General features: G+C 40.3%; 1 protein-coding gene across 2 annotated transcripts; it reads right to left on the bottom strand.

Moving 5' to 3' along the window:
- Positions 1–98: 98 nt before the first annotated feature.
- Positions 99–21696, bottom strand: GDI2 (GDP dissociation inhibitor 2). Of its 2 annotated transcripts, XM_040967942.1 has the most exons (11): positions 21450–21696; positions 12955–13062; positions 11181–11280; positions 8094–8228; positions 6196–6394; positions 5818–5949; positions 3766–3865; positions 3142–3313; positions 1404–1548; positions 1110–1164; positions 99–1023 (listed from the first exon to the last, which is right to left on the bottom strand). In XM_040967942.1, exons 1-11 carry the CDS (start codon positions 21492–21494, stop codon positions 877–879), a joined length of 1338 nt encoding a protein of 445 aa, XP_040823876.1. In that variant the 5' UTR covers positions 21495–21696; the 3' UTR covers positions 99–876. The 2 variants fall into 2 exon arrangements, with proteins under 2 accessions (XP_040823876.1, XP_040823877.1); XM_040967943.1 differs by lacking the exon at positions 8094–8228.
- Positions 21697–22388: the final 692 nt, after the last annotated feature.

The raw sequence follows: 22388 nt of genomic DNA on the forward strand, positions 1-22388 counted from the left end.
ATACATACATCTCTTTCAGCCTTACCTAAGAAGACAAGGGACAGGTGCATGTCATCATAGCTGTTAGAATCACAACACAAACAGACCAATACAGGGGGTTGTCGTTTCCAGAATTTGGCTTTATTTTGCAGTACAGAAATCATTTGGAGCCATTTTGAGACAGACTGAAGTAGAGGCTCTGTCAAATCAATACTGCATTGCAGTTTGGTCCACTGAAGAAGCCACACCTGGGATAGAAAAGATGCATTGACCTTACCTGCTTTATGATAGATTCCTTTCCCCTTGTTCTCATCAATTATTAAACTACCACAAACTTGCTTCCTGCAAATGACTCCTGAAGTCTGGAGTTTTACTAGAATTTTATGCCCACACAAACCAAACCTGTGGCTACAGTTTTTGGAGCTCCTGCCCTAACAGTTTAAACAGCACAAAACAAAGTTACAGGGAAAATGTGGGGGTGCTGTTCCAAATATGAAATATTCACTTTAGGATCTTAATGTGAGATGGCACACAAATTGTCCAGTTCCTGAACAGCAGCAGAGCATGTAACTGCAAAGGTTACCCTGATTAAAAGATAAAAATACCGTATCAAGTTCTGCATCAGTAGCATGTTTTTAAAAACTGATCTTTCACTGGGTTGGGGTGGTTTGGTTAGACTAAACAGAAAGTGGTAACCAGTCAATTCTGAATAGCCACTCTCAAGAAAAGAAGTTAATACATGATATTAGAAAGATAAAGGGTAGGAATATTTTTACTGGTACAGCGCTGTTCACTCCCTCCATTTTGATTACAAAAGCAGGCCTTACAATACTGATTTCATACAATATGCATTATTTGCCAAATTTTAAGTTTGTCCTAATTCAATAGCATGTACTGTTAGTCTTCTCCATAGATGTCATTTTTCTTGCGTTTCATTTCCTCAAAGTCAAACTCTGATCCTGTCATCCTCTTATAGATGTCTTTAATGTCATCACAAGTTGTCTCAAAGTGAGTTGTAGCATCATATGTACGGGAAATAAAAATCTGAAAATAAAAAGGTTTTACATTTAAGACTTCTTTAAGGGTATCTTCCAGTAAAACCTAATATCCTTTACAAACTTCACACTCACCTGGCTTTCTTTTCCCAAATCTTTCGGTACAAGGAGGTCACTGATGCTGACAAATCTGGAGGGGAGAAAGAATTAGGTTGCCAGGTTAGTTAACCCCACACCTTATCACTGATTTGCCTGACTTTCTCAATCTAAATGACAAGATTGATGAAGACAGGCCAGGGTCAGTTTAAGACTATCCACATAGTATCTAATAGCTGTCATCCTTCTTTACATGCTTCAATTACCACCCTCAAAACCAAAATCAAAACCCCAGCTAGGATTTCAGTTCATATAAATGAATAAAACACTCACTTCTGTTCAATCGGTTCCAAGAGCTCCAAAGCTGGTCTGATTTCTTTCTCAGGTTCCTTGGTCTCCACAGTTGTACTAACTATGGCAATGTACTTCCCTTGTGCTGCCACATTGTGTGCAGAGGAAATCATGCAAACATAGATATCTAGAAACAAACAATAGCAACTCACTGCCTTCAGTTCACAATCATGAGACATGACTAAGGCTTCAACATATTTTATCCAGATGTTAACTGATCTGGAGGCAAAACAGGGCCATAGTATTAAAATACCAGAATTTATTTCAACCCACTGGAGGTTAAAGATGTATGTGGGAGTGAAATGCTAAATGGAAATAGCTGTTATACAACAGGGAGATTCTAACTGAAAAACTGAATAAGCCACATATTTAGCTATTTGGGGACACTGTTAATCAGCATCAGACTTTGCATTAAATAGTTAAAGGATTTATTAAGTACTGTTTACCTCATATGACAGATCAGCATAAAATATTTATGAACTAACATAAACACTTCCCAGTACCCGAGTTGGTCTGTGTATCAACATTCTAAAAACTGCACAATTAATGTAGCAAATCATTATTGGGGGGAGGGGTCAGCACTGTGTCACATCAGGTTGAGCTGCCAGCATGTGACACTGGCAATCCTATGTTGCAGTTCAAGTTCTAGTGGCTCCACTTCTAATCCAGGTCCCTGCAAATGTGCTTGGAAGGCAGTGGGCAACAGTGCAGGTACTTAGGACCCTGAATCCCATTTGTAAGACCTATGTGGAGTTAGTTTCAGCCTGGCCAGCCACTGGCCACTGTGATCATTTTGAGGAGTAAACCAATAGATGGAAGATCACTTTCTCCCTGTTTTTCTGTTACTATGTCTTTAATAATTTTTTAAAAAATTGTTACTAGACACACTATTTTTAAGACTTTCAGAAATCCAAAGATCTGCTTATTTTAATAATAATCCTCAGTGATGTGATTTCTTATATGCCAAAATACACACACACACACACACCAGTTATTAGGACAGGTAAGCTGGATTTTAGAAAAGATTTAGGCTGCTAAAAAAAATGTAGGCAGCAGGCTAGGCATGATAGCCTCGTGACTAAATCCTTGCCTTACACATGCTAGGATCCCATATGGATGGTGGTTTATGTCCTGTTTGCTCCACTTCTCATCCAGCTCCCTGCTTGTAGCCTGGGAAAGCAGTTGAGGATGGCCCAAGGAGACGCGGAAGAAGCTCCTGGCTTCGGATCAGTTCAGCACTGGCTGTTGTGCCTACTTGGGGAGTATCTCCTCTGTACTTTTGTCTTACCAACAAAAGAATAAAATCTTAAAAGGGGGGGGGCGGTGTCAATTGGATTGATTCAATTCCTCAAACAAATCATATGAATCATAAAAATAACAATGTATACAAATAATGACATAAAAGCAAGCAGCCGTGTCAACAGCTCAAAAATAGTGCAGTCAATTCAGCAATTAAGCATAAACTTCCCAGTTATCTACTGTGAGATAAGATTTTGTAAGAGCACCAGTCCATAATTCCAAAAAGGGAAAATAAGGTCCAAGTAAGTGTAAAATTAAGCTACTACTCACTTCAACACTAAAGCTTTTGAAGGTATCACGTTTCCCTATATGTACACACTAAAGCCTATTCACTATAATACAGCACACAGGAATTTAGGAATTTCAGATGAATGCCAATGTAATTGCATTAAACAAAATTTTGCTGCTACTCAATACTTGCCAGACTTCCGGTTGACTTGGTTTTGCGGAATAATGATCTGGCAGGAGTTGGCATCATTGGTATTCTTGATTGGATGGCTAAGGATGCAGATAACTCTGATGACCTGGCCGACTTTTTCCACCCTATCTTTTACATAGCTAGGGTCACAGATGAGCTGCTTACAACGAGCAATCTATGAAGAAAACATTTTAAAAGACTTTACAATGAAGACAAATGGATAGAAATACAGTATATCATGGACTGGAAGAGCAAATAATGTTATGGTGTCAAAAACCCATCCGAGCTGCAACATCAGATAGAGAACCAGGGGACGCCACGGAGGCAGGCCAGAGCCGCTGCCATTGCCGTGACCCTCGGTAACCAGCACGAACTCGCCCGCCAGAATACAAAAAAGCAGAGCAACTCGGTTAAGGGAAAACACCAAGATGACGGGCTTTCTGCTACCACCCACAAACTATGTATTTTAATCATAATAACGTAATAGATATATTTGTGTTCTTTCAACAAAGAACAGTTACTCTGATGTTTCATCATGACTAACTTACCATACAAAAATCATACACAACATGAAAACTAACATCACTGATAATATCAAGAGTATAATTTTCTTCACAAGTTACATACCTCTCCTTCAGATTTTACACCAACCACTTTCCCATTCTCCACAATAATTTCTTCAATAGGCTTATTCAGCATGTAAGTACCACCATAAATAGCACTTAGCCTAGAAAAGGTGAAATTTCAATAAGGCATTTGCCGTCACTATCTTTTGATCTTAATGTTAAGGCCACATATCTGCTCAATTTCCTTCCAGCAGGATATTCGCTTCATTCATTAACGCACAAATCACAAAATCAACAAAATGTCCAAAGTCACAATTATGGAGAAAAAACACTGAGTGGTAACAGAAACGGCTTACATGTTGTTCTAATACTCCTGCATATAAGATGACTCTGGACTAAAAATGTTATCACAAGGCACTGAAAAGTACTAAGAGTAAGCAGAAAATGGAAGAGAATCAAAAGGAACCACCTGATTGAGATGGCTAAGTAATTCACTTGGTTTTTTCCTTGAGGAAACAAAAACAAAACAAAACAAAAAGCTTATTTATTGGAAAGACACAGTTAAAGAGAGGAAAGGAGGGATCTTTTACCCACTGGTTCACTCCTCCTAACAGCTATGGCAGCCAAGAACTTCACCCCGGTCTCCCATGTGGCTGACAGGGACTCAAATACTTAAGCCATCTTTTGCTGCATTCCCAGGTGCATTAGCAGGGAGCTGGGCTCAGAAGTAGAGCAGCCTGACTTCCCCAGGATGTGGTGTTGCAGGCAGTGGCTAAGTCAATGATGTGCTGTGCTGTAATGTTGGTGCTCATAAAAAGTCTTAAGGTCAAGTGGTATCTCACCTGAATTTGTTCTTTTTCAAAATTTGGTTATTCTAAATCCTTTACGTTTCCATTTACATGTTAAAATCAGTTCACCGATTTTTAGAGAAAATGTTTTGATTTTTATTGTGGTTAAATCTGTAAATTAATTTGGAGGAAAACAATCACCTTAAAGCAAGTCTTCCAGTCCACCAATGTGGCATGTTCTCTATAAACCTATTTAGATTTGTGTGTGTGTGTGGGGGGGGGGGGCGAAGTCTGAGTAATGTTTTTAAAGTTTCATTGTTGAGATCTAGTACTCATTCAGCTAAAATTTATTTCTAAGTATGAAAATACCTAGTTTATTTAGGTACAAAAATATTTTTATATCTGTGCATATGACTACCTGACAAAACACTTGCTGACAGAGTACCAACTGAGGGGCTGGTGCAAGTCCCAGATGCCCCACTTCTAATCCAGCTCCATGCTAATGTGCCTGACGAAGTAGTGGAAGATGGCCCATGTAGTTGGGGGTCTACACCCATGTGGGAGACTCGGAAAAGCTCCAGACCCCTGGGTTCAGCCTGGTGCAACCCTGGCTGCTGCAGCCATTCAAGGAGGACACCAGATGAGATAGAAATCTCTCTGTAACTGTCAAAGAAATAAGAATAAATCTTATTGGTACAATGACTGGAAAAATGTTCAACAGTCTCTAAATAAAATTAAACATATTTGGCATCCCAGTGAACAATCCCATTCCTGAAATTAAACTAAAAGCCACAAGAAAACTTGCATATAAAAATCACCTAATTCTAAATACTGAAAATTTCTACGGATATCAACAGAAAAATGTGGTTTATCTGTATAATTCAAATTGAATACTACTCAGTGACAGAAAAGAATGAGTTAATACCACATGCATCACCTGGATACGAATCATGAATATTCATAAGCTATGTATTAATCTTCTTATATGAACTTTAAAACAGGCAAAATTAAATCTACAGAGATAAAAATCGCAAATGCAGCTGCTGTGGATATAGGAGTAAGTATTGATGAGGTGATAAGAAAATGTTCTGGGTGAGGAAAATGTTCATATAACTTGATTGTGGTTTCAGTTATAAAAATTATATGTACTGAAATTTGTGCCTTTAATTGTATGTAAATTTTATTTCAATTAAAACGAGAGAGGTACCTCATTTCTCACAGACATTACATTATTCAAACCATACATTATGCACCTGTGTATATATGAATAATATATTATGTTATGTACCTATATTCAGCTAACAACTTACAAACCTAGGTCTCACCTTGCAAATCCTTGTGGCAGTTCTCCAAGGCCATACAATGGATAAAGGTATGGGCTTTTGCCATATCTTGCCAGAGACTCACTGTAAAGTTTAATTCTATTAATGGTTTCACAACATGGTTGATCTAAGTAGCTGGAGAAAACAAAACAGTCATTAGAAAAGAGCTTTAGTTTTCAGCCCTGGTGTTCAATTTAAAATCCTTTTCTGACATGATTTTAATCATAAGTCATTTAAAAGGTTCCACTAATAAGCAACTAGAATCTCTTCTTTCATAGTATAACATGGCTGTGTATTTGTTGTTAGAACAATCACTTGAGAAACTAAAGTAATTCAGTGAGTTTTAAGAAATTCACAAATCTCAAAATCAAAATAACTTACTCATCAGTTCTGTAAAGTGCAAGAGCATGACCTGTAAAATCGATAACATCTTGGCCCAAGTCAAATTTCTTATACACATCTCGCATTGAAGTCTTCTTGGGATCAACACCTTCAAAAGTTCTAGCATCATTTTCATCGAAGTTGGCAACATACACAAGGAATTTTCTGAAGCGACGTTTTTCGAACAGTCCCATTAAACCTAAAAAAAGATTTTTTCAAGAAACCCAAAAATAGGACACTGAGGAGCATGAGAGCCACGCTGAAACACACCATGTTGTTAACTGATGCAACATTGATACATTTCAAATACAGGAGTTTGGACACCAGTGCTTCTGTTTTCACACTTTAGACAGGAAAAATGAAATATAATTTACTCTCACTGCTGTCAAAATTCATCATACTCTAGTGGATACTTCCTGGAAATTAAAGGTACTACCAAGTTGTACAGAGATCTTTCAACTTTGAAATTAAATAAATGAATAAATATCTTTTGTCCTGCGTTAACTAAACCAAAACGGGCCAGAACACACATTACCCTTACTGATGCAGCCCTAGACGGCAACGGAGGACTACATAAAATTATGTAACAAAGTACTTGAAATATATATATATATATATATACCTGGCACATAAATGTCCAAAATTCCTATTTCACAGTAAAAGTACAGGAGAGATGATGTGGCTGCTTCTCCATCTACTCACCCACCCCCCCTTTTTGAGTTAAAGAGACAGCACCTACTCGTCTATTGGATCATTCTCCAAACATCTGCACCATCCTGGCAAGCCAATCCAGGTTTCCCACACACAGGCAGGACCCCAATTACTCAAGGCACTACTTTCTGCCTCAATGAGCAGGAAATTGGAGTCAGAAGTCACAGCGCCCGGACTTGTCACAGGCCTTCCTTCCCATATGGGACACAATGGTCTGGAGCACTAGGGTCTATACATATCTCCATCTGTTCACTTTTATGTCGCAATGCAAAGTGACAAGCAGGAGTCAGGCTTTCTCATAGCTCCGGAACTAAAATGGATAAAATCGCTACTAGAAACATTTATGATTCTAGTGCTCAGTCACAAAACAACAAAACTGAAATGGTTCAAATAATACTTTTATATAATTAACACACAAAAACATAGCTTTTTACTGTGGGTCTAGACTAGTAACAAATCTAGCTTTACTCATTTACTAACTAAATTAGAGTACTGAGTTTTTCCTTTATTCCTGCATACTTCAGTTTTCCTACTAGAGGACAAAAATACATTTCCTTGTGTTGCAGTAGAGGACTACATAAAATTAAATTACCTGGCACACAGTGTTCAAAATCTACTACTTATCGTCGGAATTATAAAATAATGTCCTTGCTCACCTTTTCCTTAACTTTACTACTTCAACAAACTTTCTTATGCCATTTTTCATTCTGCATAGAATTCTCTGCTATGAGACTTCAAAATCATTATTTACATAAAAAGGATTGTTGATAAGGTAGTGATCAGGTCTAAATTCATAAAAATATACATGCCAAGGCAGGTATATTCTGCATAATTATCACTCAATAAACTAAACCCTGAGGATACATACTTACAATAAGACATATAATTATAACTCAGAATATGATTACCTATTAGGTTAAAAAGTGGCATGAAAAGGTGTGAACTAGATTTAATTTGACTTTAAATCACTCTTGAAAAGATTTTTTTAAAACAAAAAATAACACTGTTAAAAGCTAAGTCTTCTAATATCCCAAAGGAGAGAAGTTTCTCAATATTTTGTTCACTGACATATTCCCAACTACACACAGAACTGTCTAGCACACGACATTCAACAAACATAGCTGACTAGATGATGTGAGGCTCCTAGAAAAGCGCATTATTAAAAGACAATACATGAAATGACTTACTAGATGCCAGAGCTTCTGCTTCAGTGGAAGGAACCTTGTAGATTTTTCCTCCTTTATAGACAAAGCTCCCTTCTGTCACTTTGAAATCCAGGTATCGGGTAACTTCTGTATAAAGTAGCATTTTAACGAGCTGACCTAGAAAAAGTTACATAATTCAAAATACAACTTAAATCTTACTGCTATTAAAAGTTAGAAGAAACATTAATACATTTATTAATAATAATGGTTTCCCAATTTTCCTTATATTGTTAAGTAACTCCTACAAAAAATTCTCTAACGCTATTATTTTAAATGGGGTAATGTACACTACTGCACAGCACGTTGAAACAACTTCCTGATCAAGAATATGTTTTACAGGGCCCGGCGCGGTGGCGCAGTGGTGCAGTGGTTAAGGTCCTCCCTCGCCTTGCACGCCCGGGATCCCATATGGGCGCCGGTTCTAATCCCAGCAGCTCCACTTCCCTTCCAGCTCCCTGCCTGTGGCCCGGGAAGGCAGTCGAGGACGGCCCAAACCTTTGGGACCCTGCACCCGCGTGGGAGACCCGGAAGAGGCTCCTGGCTTCAGATCGGCATAGTATCGGCCGTTGCGCTCACTTGGGGAGTGAATCATCGGACGGAAGATCTTCCTCTCTGTCTCTCCTCTCTGTATATCCGCCTTTCCAATAAAAATAATAAAAATAAATCTTTAAAAAAAAAAAAGAATATGTTTTACAAAAGCCAGGAAATACTGAGGCCAGATTAATTGGAGTATGAGGTTTAGAAATACAGTGTTATTGCAAATGGATTTGAATTACTCTCCAATTTCTGTGATATTTTAGAGATGTAGTCTGCAAAATATTTCAGAAATATATTCAGTTTCTGCATCAACTTCAGATGAACACAAGGCCATGTTTATGACTGCAAATATCTATCTAAAAGCCACAAATTTTGTATAGCAAAAATAGCAAACATGGCTCAGAAATCAAATACCATTATTTTAAAGCTACTTTGAAAGGATAAATTCATTATAGCGGTTGAACATAAACCAAAAACATTTTGAGGGTGTGTTGGCAGAGTGGGTTAAGCTGCTGGCTTGAATGCCACATTGCATATCTTAATTTGAGTGCAAGGCTGATCCAGCTTCCTAACACATTCTGAGACACAGCAGATGGTTCAAATACCAGGGCCCGTGCCATCCACCAGCAAGAGCCAGAGGTAGTTCCAGCTTGGCTCAGCACTGGGCTGGTGGGCCATCAGGTGAGTCAATGAATGGAGCATCTCCTTCTGCTGGTCTATCTGTCACTCTGTCTATCAAGTGATTCAAATAAATCAACATTAGAAAAAGCTCTTTTAAGAACAGGACAAAAAGATAATGAGGAGCCAGATGTTAAAGCATACTTTACAACTATATATGAAGGAAAACAGGATATGATATAATTTTAAATAAAAATGGAAAGCTAAGCAGTATTCAAGGGCAACTAACTAGCTATTTAAAAAAAATAAATTTCAGTCTATTTTTCTTTTTTTTTTTATTGTTATTAACATTGTATTATGTGATACAGTTTTATAGGCACTGGGGATTCCCCCCACCCCTCCCACATCCCTCCCCCGATAGTGGATTCCTCCACCTTGCTGCATAACCTCAGTTCAAGTTCAGTTGAGATTCCTTCATTGCAAGCAAATACCTAGCATAAAGTCAGTCTATTTTTCAACAGGATAAAAAGTAGAAGAATTTAACAAAACAAAACAAAAATCACTAATACTATAAAATAGGTAAGCATACATGATAAATGTATTATATAAATCATAAAACTGCAAGTATTTGTATTCTTACAACTTTGACAGAAATAAAGTTTCCAGGCAATCACTGCTAATCAAAAACAATAAAATATAAAACAATGGCATGAAAATAAAAAAACTTACGTACAAAAGGAAAACGCAGAAATTTTTAGGCAAATACCATGGTTTCTTTAGGCAAATACCTAGAATTCTTACAGAAACAATAACCTTTATCTCTAAGGAGCTCGTTCAAATCAATAAAAACACAAAAACTTCAACAGAACATCCAAAGCATAAGACGAGCCAATATGAAGAACATCTAGAAATCATTTTCTCCAATACAGATATTTTAAAAGTCCATATTCTGCATTCCATATGAGAAAAAAATCTTAAAATGAATAATTACCAAAGGTTGTGATAAAGGAACTGGGGAAAAGGCAATGCCACCAATCAAAGTAAAATGTGGCAGGGCATGGCTAACATTGCAGGATGGCACGCTAGGCCTCTGCCTGCGATGCAGGCATCCTACATAGTAGGATTTCAAGACCCAGATGCTCCATTTCTGATTCAGCTTCCTGTTTATGTTCCTGGGAAAGCAGTAGAACATAGCCCAGGTGCTTGGACTCTGCACCTGTGTGCAAGACCTGGAAGAAACTTGTAACCATTTAGGGAATGAACCAGTGGATGAAGAAATCTCTCTGCCTCTCTCTGTAATTCTGCCTTTTAAGTAAGTAAAAAGTAAATCACTTAGCAGGTTAATGCATCGCTTGAGAGTCTTTAAAGGAGTGCTGATTGAGTATCATGAGTATTAGCTACATGGTACTACATGAGTACCATGAGTATCATGAGTATTAGCTACTGTGTTTCCAATTGAATCCCAAGTACTTCAGGCCAGGTAACCATGTGGGAGAAGAGCAGGGAATTCCTGGTTCCTAGTTTTGGCTTGGCCCAAACCTGGTTGTTCTGGTATTTGGGGAGTGAATCAGGAGATAGAAGGTTTCTGTCTCTTCCTCTCTAAAGAAATAATTGGATTATTAAGAAAAGTAACATTGCCTTTTACAGTGCTAAAACTATATGATGAGGTTTATCACAATACACTCTCACTTGTAAATGGTCATAATTATAATTTGCTTTCTCCAGAAATGATAACTAATAACTAATAAGCCACACATCTGTAACAACTCCAGTCATGGATCATGTCATCTGCTATACCGTTGCCTATTAACACAATTCAGATCATCACACTGAGACCAATATTATCTGCCAAGAGATAGCTCCTTCCAAATCAAATTCAATGTACTGTCATAAATTCAAATTAAAGTTCTTTACCATTAGCCATAAGGAACTTGGGAATTAAGTCAACATTCCAGTCTCTTCCTCTCCCCATTGATGATGGTGGTGATCCAGGTATTTTAAATCTTTTGTATAACTAAAAGCAAAACAAAGACTCATAATGCACCAAAATTTAGGTTATTATAATACAAAGAAACCTCAAAAGGTTCAAGAAAATGGTAATTAAAGAGAATACACAAGACAGGTGTGGAGGGACAATGGATTAAGCTATGCATGGGACACCACCATCCCCCTGGCTCTCTGCTTCCAATTCAGTTTCCTGTTACTGCTTTCTGGTGGGCAGCAGAGGATGCACAGTTCTCTTGCCACCTATGTGGGAGACTCATATGGAAATTCTTGGCTCCCAGCTTCGGCATGGCCCATCCCTGTTTGTTTATAGAGGGAACCACAGGAATGAAAGAGCTCCCTGCCTTCCCCATGTGTGCCTGTGTGTATGTGTTTGTGTATGTACCAGTTACTCTGCCTTTCATGTAGGTAAAAATGAATAAACATTAAAACAAAAAAGATATTGTGAGGGTGGGTGCTTTGGCCTTGGGTTACGATTCCCACATCCGATATTAGAGTACCTGGGTCTGATGTTTACTTCTGGAGCCCAGCCTGGAAGCCAGCTGTAATGATTCAAGTGATTGGCATATTGTTGCCAGCCAGTAGTCTTAGATTGACTTCCTAGATCTCAGCCTTGACCTGGGCCCAGGCCAGGCTGTAATAAGACTTACGGGGAAGGAGATAGCTGTGAGTCAGCTGATACAATGCTTGTTCTTTCTTGCTTTCTCTACCTTTCAAATACACAACCTGAAAAGATGTGTTTCCTAGATGATTTGAAACTTCTTCATACAACTACTTATTGATAAAGTGGTTTTGGCATAGAACCATTAGTTAACACTGGTTTAAAACACAATACACTCATAAATACTATTAATTTCCATAAATACTCCAATTTCCATAGATATATTTATGCTAGGAAACATATTCTTAGCAGATGAATATGAAATATTTATCAAGAAGCATGTCTTTCAATGATTCAGTGATATTACTTTCAATGATTCAAAAACCAATGAAATATATATAAAGCATAGGAAGACATCAACTGCTGAATTCAGATGGATATCTTTTAAATAAAGATTTCAGATTTTTGATGCACTAGCACTATCTTAACTTTTTTGAATTTCTGCACATAGAACAAAACCATTTTATAGATATTAATTCCAAAAAGCCACTGATTCACATCACTGTTGAAATGTACGCAGCTTTCCAAAAAGGACAGTGCAGTTTATCCCCATACAAGTGAGTGTCAGCCAGCCTCACAGAGAAATAAAGAAACTTGGTAAGACATCGTTTAGAAATGCTTCATGGCCCATGTGTCCTAACACGTAGGAAGCAGGACAATGCAGCAAAATGAACTAAGCTGGGGATTTATAGTACAGATTCACAATTGATGTCTGCAATTTTAATCCCACAAAGACAATTCTGCAAATAAAAAACTGTATAAAAAGATGTATTTGTGGAAAGCAGTGGCATTATACAGGACACATCAGGCACCTCTTCCTACCCTTTCTAGCCTATTAGTTTAGAGACTAATAAGATACCAGACAGCAACAAAAATGTTCAGCCTTTAATTTCTAAAAAACCTAAACTAGAAATGATAGTATTCCAGCTATTCTAAACATTAAAACCATCTTTGTGTAGAGTGGAGTTTCTACAAAGTAACATGAAGTATAAAAGGTATATTCCCCTTTTTGCTAGTACTTACATCTTCTAGAGGTGTTATGGATGCACTTTCTCCCCCATAGTATGGGTTCTGATCCATATGAAGAACTTTCTTTCCATTCACTGACATGATACCTGACAGAATGCATTCCTACAGGAAAAGCATAAGCATTATCAAAACAAAGTTCTGCAGCATGTTTAATTTCTTTTTTTAAGCCTATTACTAGTCATCTATTAAACAACCTCTTAAAACTGCATATATTAAACACATGAAATATATTTCCTTTTCACAAATTAACACATTCAAACAAAATGACAAAAATTTATAAAAGAAGCATACAAGTAATCCAGGCTCTGGTCATAGACCTTGTAGATCCCAAGTCTGAAACTGGCTTTTAAGTTAATTTATTTATCTAGCTGTATCTATCTATCATGTTTATTTAAAAGGTTCTATCTAGAGCCTGGCACAGTAGCCTAGTGGCTAAAGTCTTCATCTTGCACATACTGAGATCCCGTATGGGTGCCAGTTCTAATCCCTGCAGCCTGCTTCCCATCCAGCTCCCTGCTTGTGGCCTGGGAAAGCAGCTGAGGACAGCCCAAAGCCTTGGGACCATGCAGCCACATGGGAGAACTGGAAGAAGCTCCTGGCTTCAGATTTGCTCAGCTGCAGCCATTGTGGCCACTTGGGGAATGAACCAGAGGATGGAGGATCTTCCTCTGTCTCGCTTCCTCTCTATATATCAGACTTTCCAATAAAAATCAATAAATCTTGAAAGAGAGAGAGAAAGGTTCTATTTATTCACTCATTTGAAAGGCAGAGTGGCAGAGAGGGAAGACATAGACATCTGCAGTTCTGTCCCCAGATGGCCTCCAGAGCAGGATCTGAGACAGGCAGAAGCCAGGAGCTGGAAACTTGGCCTTCCACACAGATGGCCAAGCACCTGGGCCATCACACGCTGGCCATTAGCATCATGCTAATGTGCAGGTACATTAGCAAGGAGCAAGACTGGAAACACAACAGCCAACACTGGAACCAGTGCTCCAGTAAGAGTTGCGGCAGCAAAAGCAGCAGCTTAATGTGTGTTGCCACAACACCAGTCCTACAACTTCTCACAACTCACAACACTAGGGCATCAGTCTTAATTTTTACTGTGTTGAGATTTGCATTGATGATGCAAAATCAATGCTGGATCAAATTAAGGCAAGGACTCTAAACTTCACATGTAGTCCTAACATTCTGACCATGGCACTCACTGGAGAATGTCTCTGACAAGACACAAAAAAACTGAACATACAACCTGACCACACATCTTTTTAGAATTCTGGGACAAAACGAAGAATACATAGATAGCTATTCTGAGTCAAAGAAATTATTTTGTAAAAATTATTTGGGAGAATTACAGAAAGAGAGAGGGAGAGAAAGTACAGAGAACCTTCAAGTGAATGACAAATTATGATTATTTAGACTTTGCCACATGGCAGATAACGTCCCAAAAAGTCAATGTAAAAATATTTGAGATTATTTGCTGCCAACAGAAGAAATTAAAAATCTTCAATGAAAATAAGAATTTATGGAGACAGCAGGGGAGGAGTCCAAGGACTTTTGAGACAGTAACAACAGCAATCTTAGCAAGCTTCACAGTAAGTATATCAGTGTGTGGATGCACTAATGTGGGCTTTGTCATCCAATAGACCGTGCAAAGATTTTCTCAATCCTGGAGCAACAAAACCAAGAATGTCTCAGAACTATCAAAACCACTCAGGTCTCTAAGATGACATTAAATCACCACCCCATCCCCAGGGGCTGAGAACTTTCACAGCAGTAAGGAGTGGACTTGCCTTCCGCAGCAGATACTGAAGAAAAAAATTGGAAATATTTGTCCCACCCTCCTCCCTGCCCTAATCAGTGGCCCACACGGGCATAAGTCCTTCTCAACTATGTAAACATTAAAATAAAATTTAAAAAGAAAGAAAAAAAAAGACATAATAATAGATAAAAGTGGTAAAGCCCAAAAAACCTGATAGAAGTCTTCAAAGGCATCACTTGAAATACCAAGTGAGAACAAAACAACTCAATAGTCAAAAACCTACAGATCCACTGACTTTCTAAACCTATGTGTAAAAAATTGCTTCAGGAGTCAGCATTGCGGCTCACAGGTCAGGGTCATGCCAGCATCCCCCAGGGTTAACACCCAGACATCTGGGAGTGAAGCAGCATATGGAAAATCTGTATCTCCCTCCCTCTCCTGTAATTTTGTCTTTCAAATAAACAATCATAAAAAATTTTCAAATAAACATTCTTTTTTAAAAAAAAAAAAGGTCTTCAAAATTCTTACAAGAATAAAATAGCATGGGAAGAAACCATTAATTTAGACAAAACTTACCAATTCCATTTAGGCATAGGGTGTATATTAATGCTTCTAAAATGCTGGTATCTCCTTAAACAACTCAAAATCAGAATACAGAGCAAGAAGCAAGAACAGGAAAGATACAAGATAACACTAAGTCTCCTTTGCTTACACTAAAAATCTGGTCATCCTGTGCTCCGGTTCAGAGTAACAGGTGGTCTGCAGTGTACAGGTTCCGATTTAACCCCCTATTAAATCCACCTGAAGATGGCCCAAGTTATCAGGCCCCTGCACCTCCGTGGGAGACCCGGGGGAGGCACCTGACTTCAGCATGGCCCAGCCCTGGCTGTCCATTTAGAGTACAAACCAGATAGGAAAAACTGTCTCTTGGGGCGGGGTAAACAAACAAACAAACAAAAAACACACACAAAAATGATAACTTTTTACCAAGACACAAACAAGAATGCTTGTCAACATATTATATTTAAAAATAAGAGTATTCCATGTATAATATGTAATATAACAAACGACCTGAGCAGGATAAAACACACACACATACTCACACACTCATTCAAAATAACAGATGACAAACCACTTTCAGAAGTCAAGTACTTTTTATATATTATGCTATCTGCCATGTGTAAGTAATTAGCTAAAATGGTTACAGTTTAACTGTTTCAGGAGTCAACCTTGTAATACAGTATTAAAGCCACTGCCTAAGTCGCCAGCATTCTATATATGTGCTGGGTCAGAGTCCTGGCTGCTCTGTTTCCCATCTAGCTTCCAGCTAACAAGCCTGGGAAAGCACTAGGAAAGCCCAAGTGTGAGTTCCTGCCTTCGCTATAAAAGACTAGGAAGCAGCTTTCAGCTCCTCACAGCTGACCCAGCTCCAGCCATCTGGGGAATAAAGGACCTCTCAGTCTCTTCTTTATTGTAATTCTGCCTTTCAAATTAAAAAAAATCTTTTTTTTTAAATTTAACTGCAATGTTGTGCATAGATATGTAAGTATAGGAATGGAGAAAAAAATAAAACTTCTCAAAAAATATCAAAGATAATTTTTCTTGAAATTGATCTAAATGTATCACTATCCTATTTAAAATCCTCTCTCACTGCCTAGAAATAATGTTCAGATTCATTAACCTAGAATATTCCTTTTTCTTGTTACACAGTTTCTTGCAAACTCTGGTTCCTATTATGCTTAATACTTTCTGCTTCAAGCAAAATACGCTCTCAATTCCCTACGTGTGCTAGTCTTAATAACAAATTAAACCTCTCCACTGAGAAAGGCACTGATTCTTACATCCAAAGATTAGCAATGTTTTAAAGCTAGCTGAATCCTTTCTTTTTGATGATTCTTTGATTCTCTGTCTGAACACCCCACGAGTGCTTCTCTTATGTGGATTAGCAAATCTGTCAACATTCACAATGATTTCTCTATGAGTTACTCACAGACAGGACCTGGTTTTACCTTTCTTACTATCGTAACTGGCCACATTGGTCAGAGGCAGTTTACATCATTTGTTTTACATCATTTGGTAAGCCTTCCCCCAGCAGGTTTTTAATTAAGGTACCATGAATGGGAAATAAAAGCAACTGACTACTATACATGTGCACCAAAACATTTACCATATAGTTCTTCAAAACACCACCACTCAAAAAAAATCAGAGAAAACCAAATATACAAATCAGACAAATGCCATACTTGGCTGCATTTTTCAGTTTGGGCAGGATGGTTTGTGAACAGTTTGTAAGCTTAAATATGCTTACAGCTTCTAACAGAAAGTATCCCTTTTTCAAATGCATGAGGCCAAAAGTTGTTTCCAATTTTTCAAGTCTGAACACTGTAGCTTATCTAATGAGTTATCTTGGGGATGGAAATTAACAAAAAACATGAAATTCATCAATTTCATTTATACCTAATGTACCCACATTTTGACTGTGATGCATCATGTAAAGTCAACTATAGATTCTTTCAATTGTGATATTTAGGTATTTTTACAAGTTTTGAAGTGGACCCCGCGGTGTAGCATAGTGGCTAAAGTTCTCCCCTTGCACATGCCAACCTAGTGGCTAAAGTTCTCCCCCTGCACACGCCAAGATCCTATATGGGCACTGGTTCTAATCCTGGCTCCCCCACTTCCTATCCAGCTCCCTGGTTGTGGTCTGGGAGAGCAGTAGAGGATGGCCCAAAGCCTTGGGACCATGCATCCATGTGGGAGACCTGGAAGAGGCTCCAGGCTCCTGGATTGGGATCAGCTCAGCTCTGGCTGTTGCAGTCACTTGGGGAGTGAACCAGTGGATGGAGGATCTTCCTCTCTGTCTCTCTTCTCTGTATATCTGACTTTCCAATAAAAATAAATAAATCTTAAAAAAAAAATTGGAGTAGGGCTGATGCCAAGACATACAAGGCCAATCCTCCACCTCCAGCACTGGCATCCCACAAGGGTGCCAGTTTGAAACCTGGATGCTGCAATTTATATCCAGCTCCCTAATAATGTACCTCAGTGGAGGATGATTCAAGTCCTTGGGCACCTATAGCCATGTTGGAAACCTGGAAGAAGCTTCAGACCAGCTCAGTTCTGGTCATTGTAGACTCTTAACTCTGCCTTTTCAATAAAAATAAAAGAATCTTTAAAAAGGGGGGGGGGGCAGTTGTGGCTTAGTGCATTAAGTTATCATCTGCAAGGTCAGATATATATATATATTATACAGGACTTGGTTGGAATTCTGGCTGTTGTACTTTTGATTCAGCTTCCTGCAAATGCAGTGGCAGATGGCCCAAGTGCTTGGAGCCTTGCAGCCACCGCTAGACTAATGTGGAGTTCCACTCTCTTAGCTCTGGCCATCTGACCCAGACCTAGACACTGTGATCTTTTGGGCAGAGAACCAGCAGACAGAAAACTGACTGATATCTCTCTTGGTAACTTTGTCCTAAAAATAAGTAAGTCTTAGAAAAGAGAGACAGAAACAAGGGACAAGCATGTGAAAGAATTCTCAAGATCACCGCCTACAGGAAAGCACAAATCCAGTGAGAAGGCCTTCAGCAGAAAGCCAAAATAACGTGCTAGCAGAGAGGAGGAAGGGAAATTCACAGGATGCTCCTGAGAACATAACTTAGCACCAAGTCCCCAGAAAGCTACAGAAAAATAACTCATGTGACCCACAATCTCATTACAGGCTTTCAATATCCAGAGGAAAGAGAATCTGTGAGCTGAGGTGACAGCTGCATTTCCATGTCTACTATACCACTAAGTACAACAGCTTAGCTATGAAATCAACCCAAGTATCCACTAAAGCATGACTAAGTAAAAAAAATATGGTATGTGCATACGTGTATGTACTGGAACACTATTCAACCATACAAAAGGGAACTGTATCATTTACAGCAACACAGAACTGGGGTACGCTAAGTTAAATCAGTCACAGAATGACAAGTTACACATTTTCTCACTTACATGTAGAAACCATACTCAGCACAGTAGTGGTGACCAGAGCCCCAGAAGGGTAGAAAGAAGGGGATATCAAGACGACGGTTAATGGGCATGAGGAGGACAGGACAAACAACCTCTCACGTTCTACAGAACAGTAAGATAATGCAGGTCAAGAAAAATCACGTATTTCAATATAAATAAACATATTTTGTTATCAGAGAGGATTTTGAATATTACCAATGTAAATAACAAATGCATAGGGTAACAGCCAACTACCACATCCTCATCATTATAAATTGCAATTACAAATTGAAATGTTACACTGTACCCCATCATAATGCACAACTATTCTGTCAATTAAAATTAAACATTTTAAAAAACAAATTAAAGGCAATCAACAAGGTACATTAAATTTGTTAAAAGGCTGCACCATATGGATTGGCACTCACTGGTCCACGCACAAAGGACCTGAATCATGGACAAATCGGAAAGGCCAGCAGAAGCAAATGAAAAACAGTGGAACCAACTGGTTCTCACAACACGCTGACAGCAACGGCATCCATTCCATTGGGCAAAATCCACCACAAACTAAGCTCTGCTCAAAATCCCAATGAGGCACTTCCAGGGCGGGGGGGTGGAGACAAAAACAAACAAACAAAAAACTGCTGTGAGGAGAACTATTAATTTAGGCATCCTACAATTCACCACGAGAAAAAAGAAATTCAACCAGAATCACACACACTCAAAATAATTAAATGGCCTAATGGCCTTCCTGGGTAGGTAATTGTATCTGGTACTATCTCATAGGCAGTCACATGTCTGTTTCTGAACTAGCTAGACACAATGAAGCACTTAGAAATGACTGTTCTCCAGTCATCATAAATCACACAGTGCAAAGAGGTAGGTCACACACACTCATACATTCTTAACAGCTTTTTTCTTTAAAAATGAGTCAAAAACTTGGAGGTTTTCTCATTTTTAGAAATTTAAAGTAGTTATTTTGTGATGTTAACTTAAAAAAATGATTGTGCCCTGAGAAATCAAAATACATTCCAACAAATTAAAGAAGAAAATTATATAAAAGCATTCATGTACTGTGGTCAGAACATACAGGGTCCAAGAAACGTATTGTGGAGTTCATTATTATGAGGAAGTAGTTCAGACACGATTTCAAATTTTTAAAAAGATAGTTAAAATACTCCTGCCTCAAGCTGAATATTTTTGTAAGATGACTAGTGTTAGGGCCAGGCACAATAGCTCAAGTGGCAAGGGCCAATAAAGCATATGGGAGCCAGTTCAAGTCCCTTCTGCTCCACTTTCCATCCAGCTCCCTGCTTGTGGCCTGGGAAAGTGGTGGAGGGTTGGCTCAATGCCTTGGGACCCTGCACCCGTGTGGGAGACTCCTGGTACCTGGCTCAGCTCTGGCCTTGTAGCCATTTCGGGAGTGAACCAGCAGATATTAGATCTTTCTCTCTGTCTCTCCTCTCTATGTATCTAACTTTCCAATAAAAATAAATAAATCTTAAAAATAGATGACTACTCTTCATAAAAGAATTTTTAAAAAGTACAAGATGCAAAACCCTACACGCAGGCATTCATTTAAAAGTCTGTGAGCAGAGAAATAGCCAGGGAAACAAATAGCCAATGGTATTGACGCCCCTTACATTCATATATTACAACTGCATTCTTCACGTGTATATTGATTTATGATAACCCCTGAGGAGAGTTCAGAGTTACAGAGAACCTTGGCCTGTGGCAATCCATCACAAGTTGGGGGGAGGGAGATGGCATCTAGAAGAGGCAATTGAGATAGAACAAGCAAAAAACTGGAAGCATTTTCGGGGGATGGAACTGGAGCAATCCTGTCTGAAGCTGAGGTTTGCACCTACACAAGAGCATGTGCTCGTATATTCGGTATGCCTGACTGGTAGGCAAGCCGAGTAAGGGAATTACAAATAAGGGTAGTGGTGGTGGTAAAGTGACGTACCAAAGCATTCGATATACAAGTTTTGAGAAATCTGTAAATCAAACTTGTTCCCTGGACTCTCAGCCATGGGGCTAAGATGGGTTTGCAACAATTAACAATGCTTCATCTTTGGAGGGGTTAGGGATTTAAAACAACACCACCACCACTCTCCTTCATTTTCTCCACAAATTTAAGTCTACCAAACGCTAGCAATTCCCAGGTCGTGATTATCTAATGATTTTGACACTCCTTCAGCCTCAGTTTGACAGCCGGGGTGACTAGCAGCAGAGGCTTAAGGCTAAACAGGAAATGCAACTGTGCAAGGCTTCGCCTTCCCCCTTCCGCACGGAGTTTCTCTGCTTCCAATCACGATGGGGCACCGACCTTTTGGGGCACCGCCAGGCTAGCATTCTCCCTTCGCCCTTCTGCAGGATCGCCCAGTCCAGACCTACTTCTTCCCGGCCACTAGCACCCACTTGACCGGCTTCTCCAACGCCTTGACCTAGGTCTCCATTTCCTGGGCCCTCCTTGAACACTTGTGAGCGACCCGCTCCAGCCAGGGGCTCTGGGATTCCTTGAGACCCCTTCATCAAACCCATTCCCGAAAAACCCATTCCTGACTGCGAAAACGCCTCCCAGCAGACGCAGCCTGCAGTCCAGCGGGCCCAGGCCGCCGGCTGCGCCCACCCTCGCGCTGTAGGCCGCGGCAGGGACTGCGCGCCCAGGAGGGACGGAGCCCGGCTCCCCGAGGCTCGCGGGCCGCCCCGCACACCCTCCCGGCCAGCAGCTCACCGTCAGGCCGGTGCCCAGCACGATCACGTCGTATTCCTCATTCATGGCGGGGGAGGGCGAGGAAGACGACCCAAGAGAGAAAGCGCAGGGACTCCGCGGCCACTCGCAGGAGGCGGGGAGGAGCGCAGGCCGCCCTGAGGTCGAGGAAAAACGGAAGGCAGGAGAGGGGAAAACGGAGCAGATGGAGAAGGAAAGCCGGCCGCCACCCCAAACCGGAGAAGAGCCGCGAAGGCAGATGGGGGAGGCGGGGCGGGGCGGAAGCGGAGGGCGGTGACTTCGCCTCGGCGGATGGGGCGTGGCCCACCGCGAGGGCCGCCAATCACGCCCTCTCCGCCTGCTCATTGGCTGCGTTAACCGTCAGTCGCCTAACTCCCTTCCTTTCTCCCACCCCACTCTCGCGAGAGAAGCACGGGGCGTCGCCATCTTAGGCTTCCGGCTGCCCTCCCGTTCTTTGCCACGGATGTTGGGGCGAGGTGCGGCTCCAGTACTGGAGTTGCTGGAGAGGATCCGGGCGGAGGTTCTCTCGCTGCGCCACGTTCTTGATCCCCGCCCCCGGGGAGGGAGGGAACTTTGTCTGAGGGCCACTGCCCCGGACCGCTGCCCTTGGACTTTGAACGAGTGTTCACGGTGTGCAGGCGCCACGTGGGTGAAGGACTGGCGGACTCCCAGGGCCTCCTTCGGACTCTGATGCCAGTGCAACATCAGCACCGCTGCCACTGACCGCCTAGCTAGGCTCTCGCCGCTCCTACACCAGGAAGTGATCAGAAATCACCTGTGTCGCCTTCCTCTGTTTGGCTGTGTCACACAAAGGTGTCTTGCCCTTCTGGAGCGTTATCATTTGGCCCCAATGAGCTGGGTGTGCTTGCAACTATGAATACAGGCTGGCACTCAAACCGCTGATCCCCAACAATCAGGCTGAATGAAACCTGCCAGATTACA

Source organism: Ochotona curzoniae, unplaced genomic scaffold (genome assembly GCF_017591425.1).
Source record: "Ochotona curzoniae isolate NIBS_2020 unplaced genomic scaffold, NIBS_Ocur_1.0 scaffold_4683, whole genome shotgun sequence".
Lineage (NCBI taxonomy): Eukaryota > Metazoa > Chordata > Mammalia > Lagomorpha > Ochotonidae > Ochotona > Ochotona curzoniae.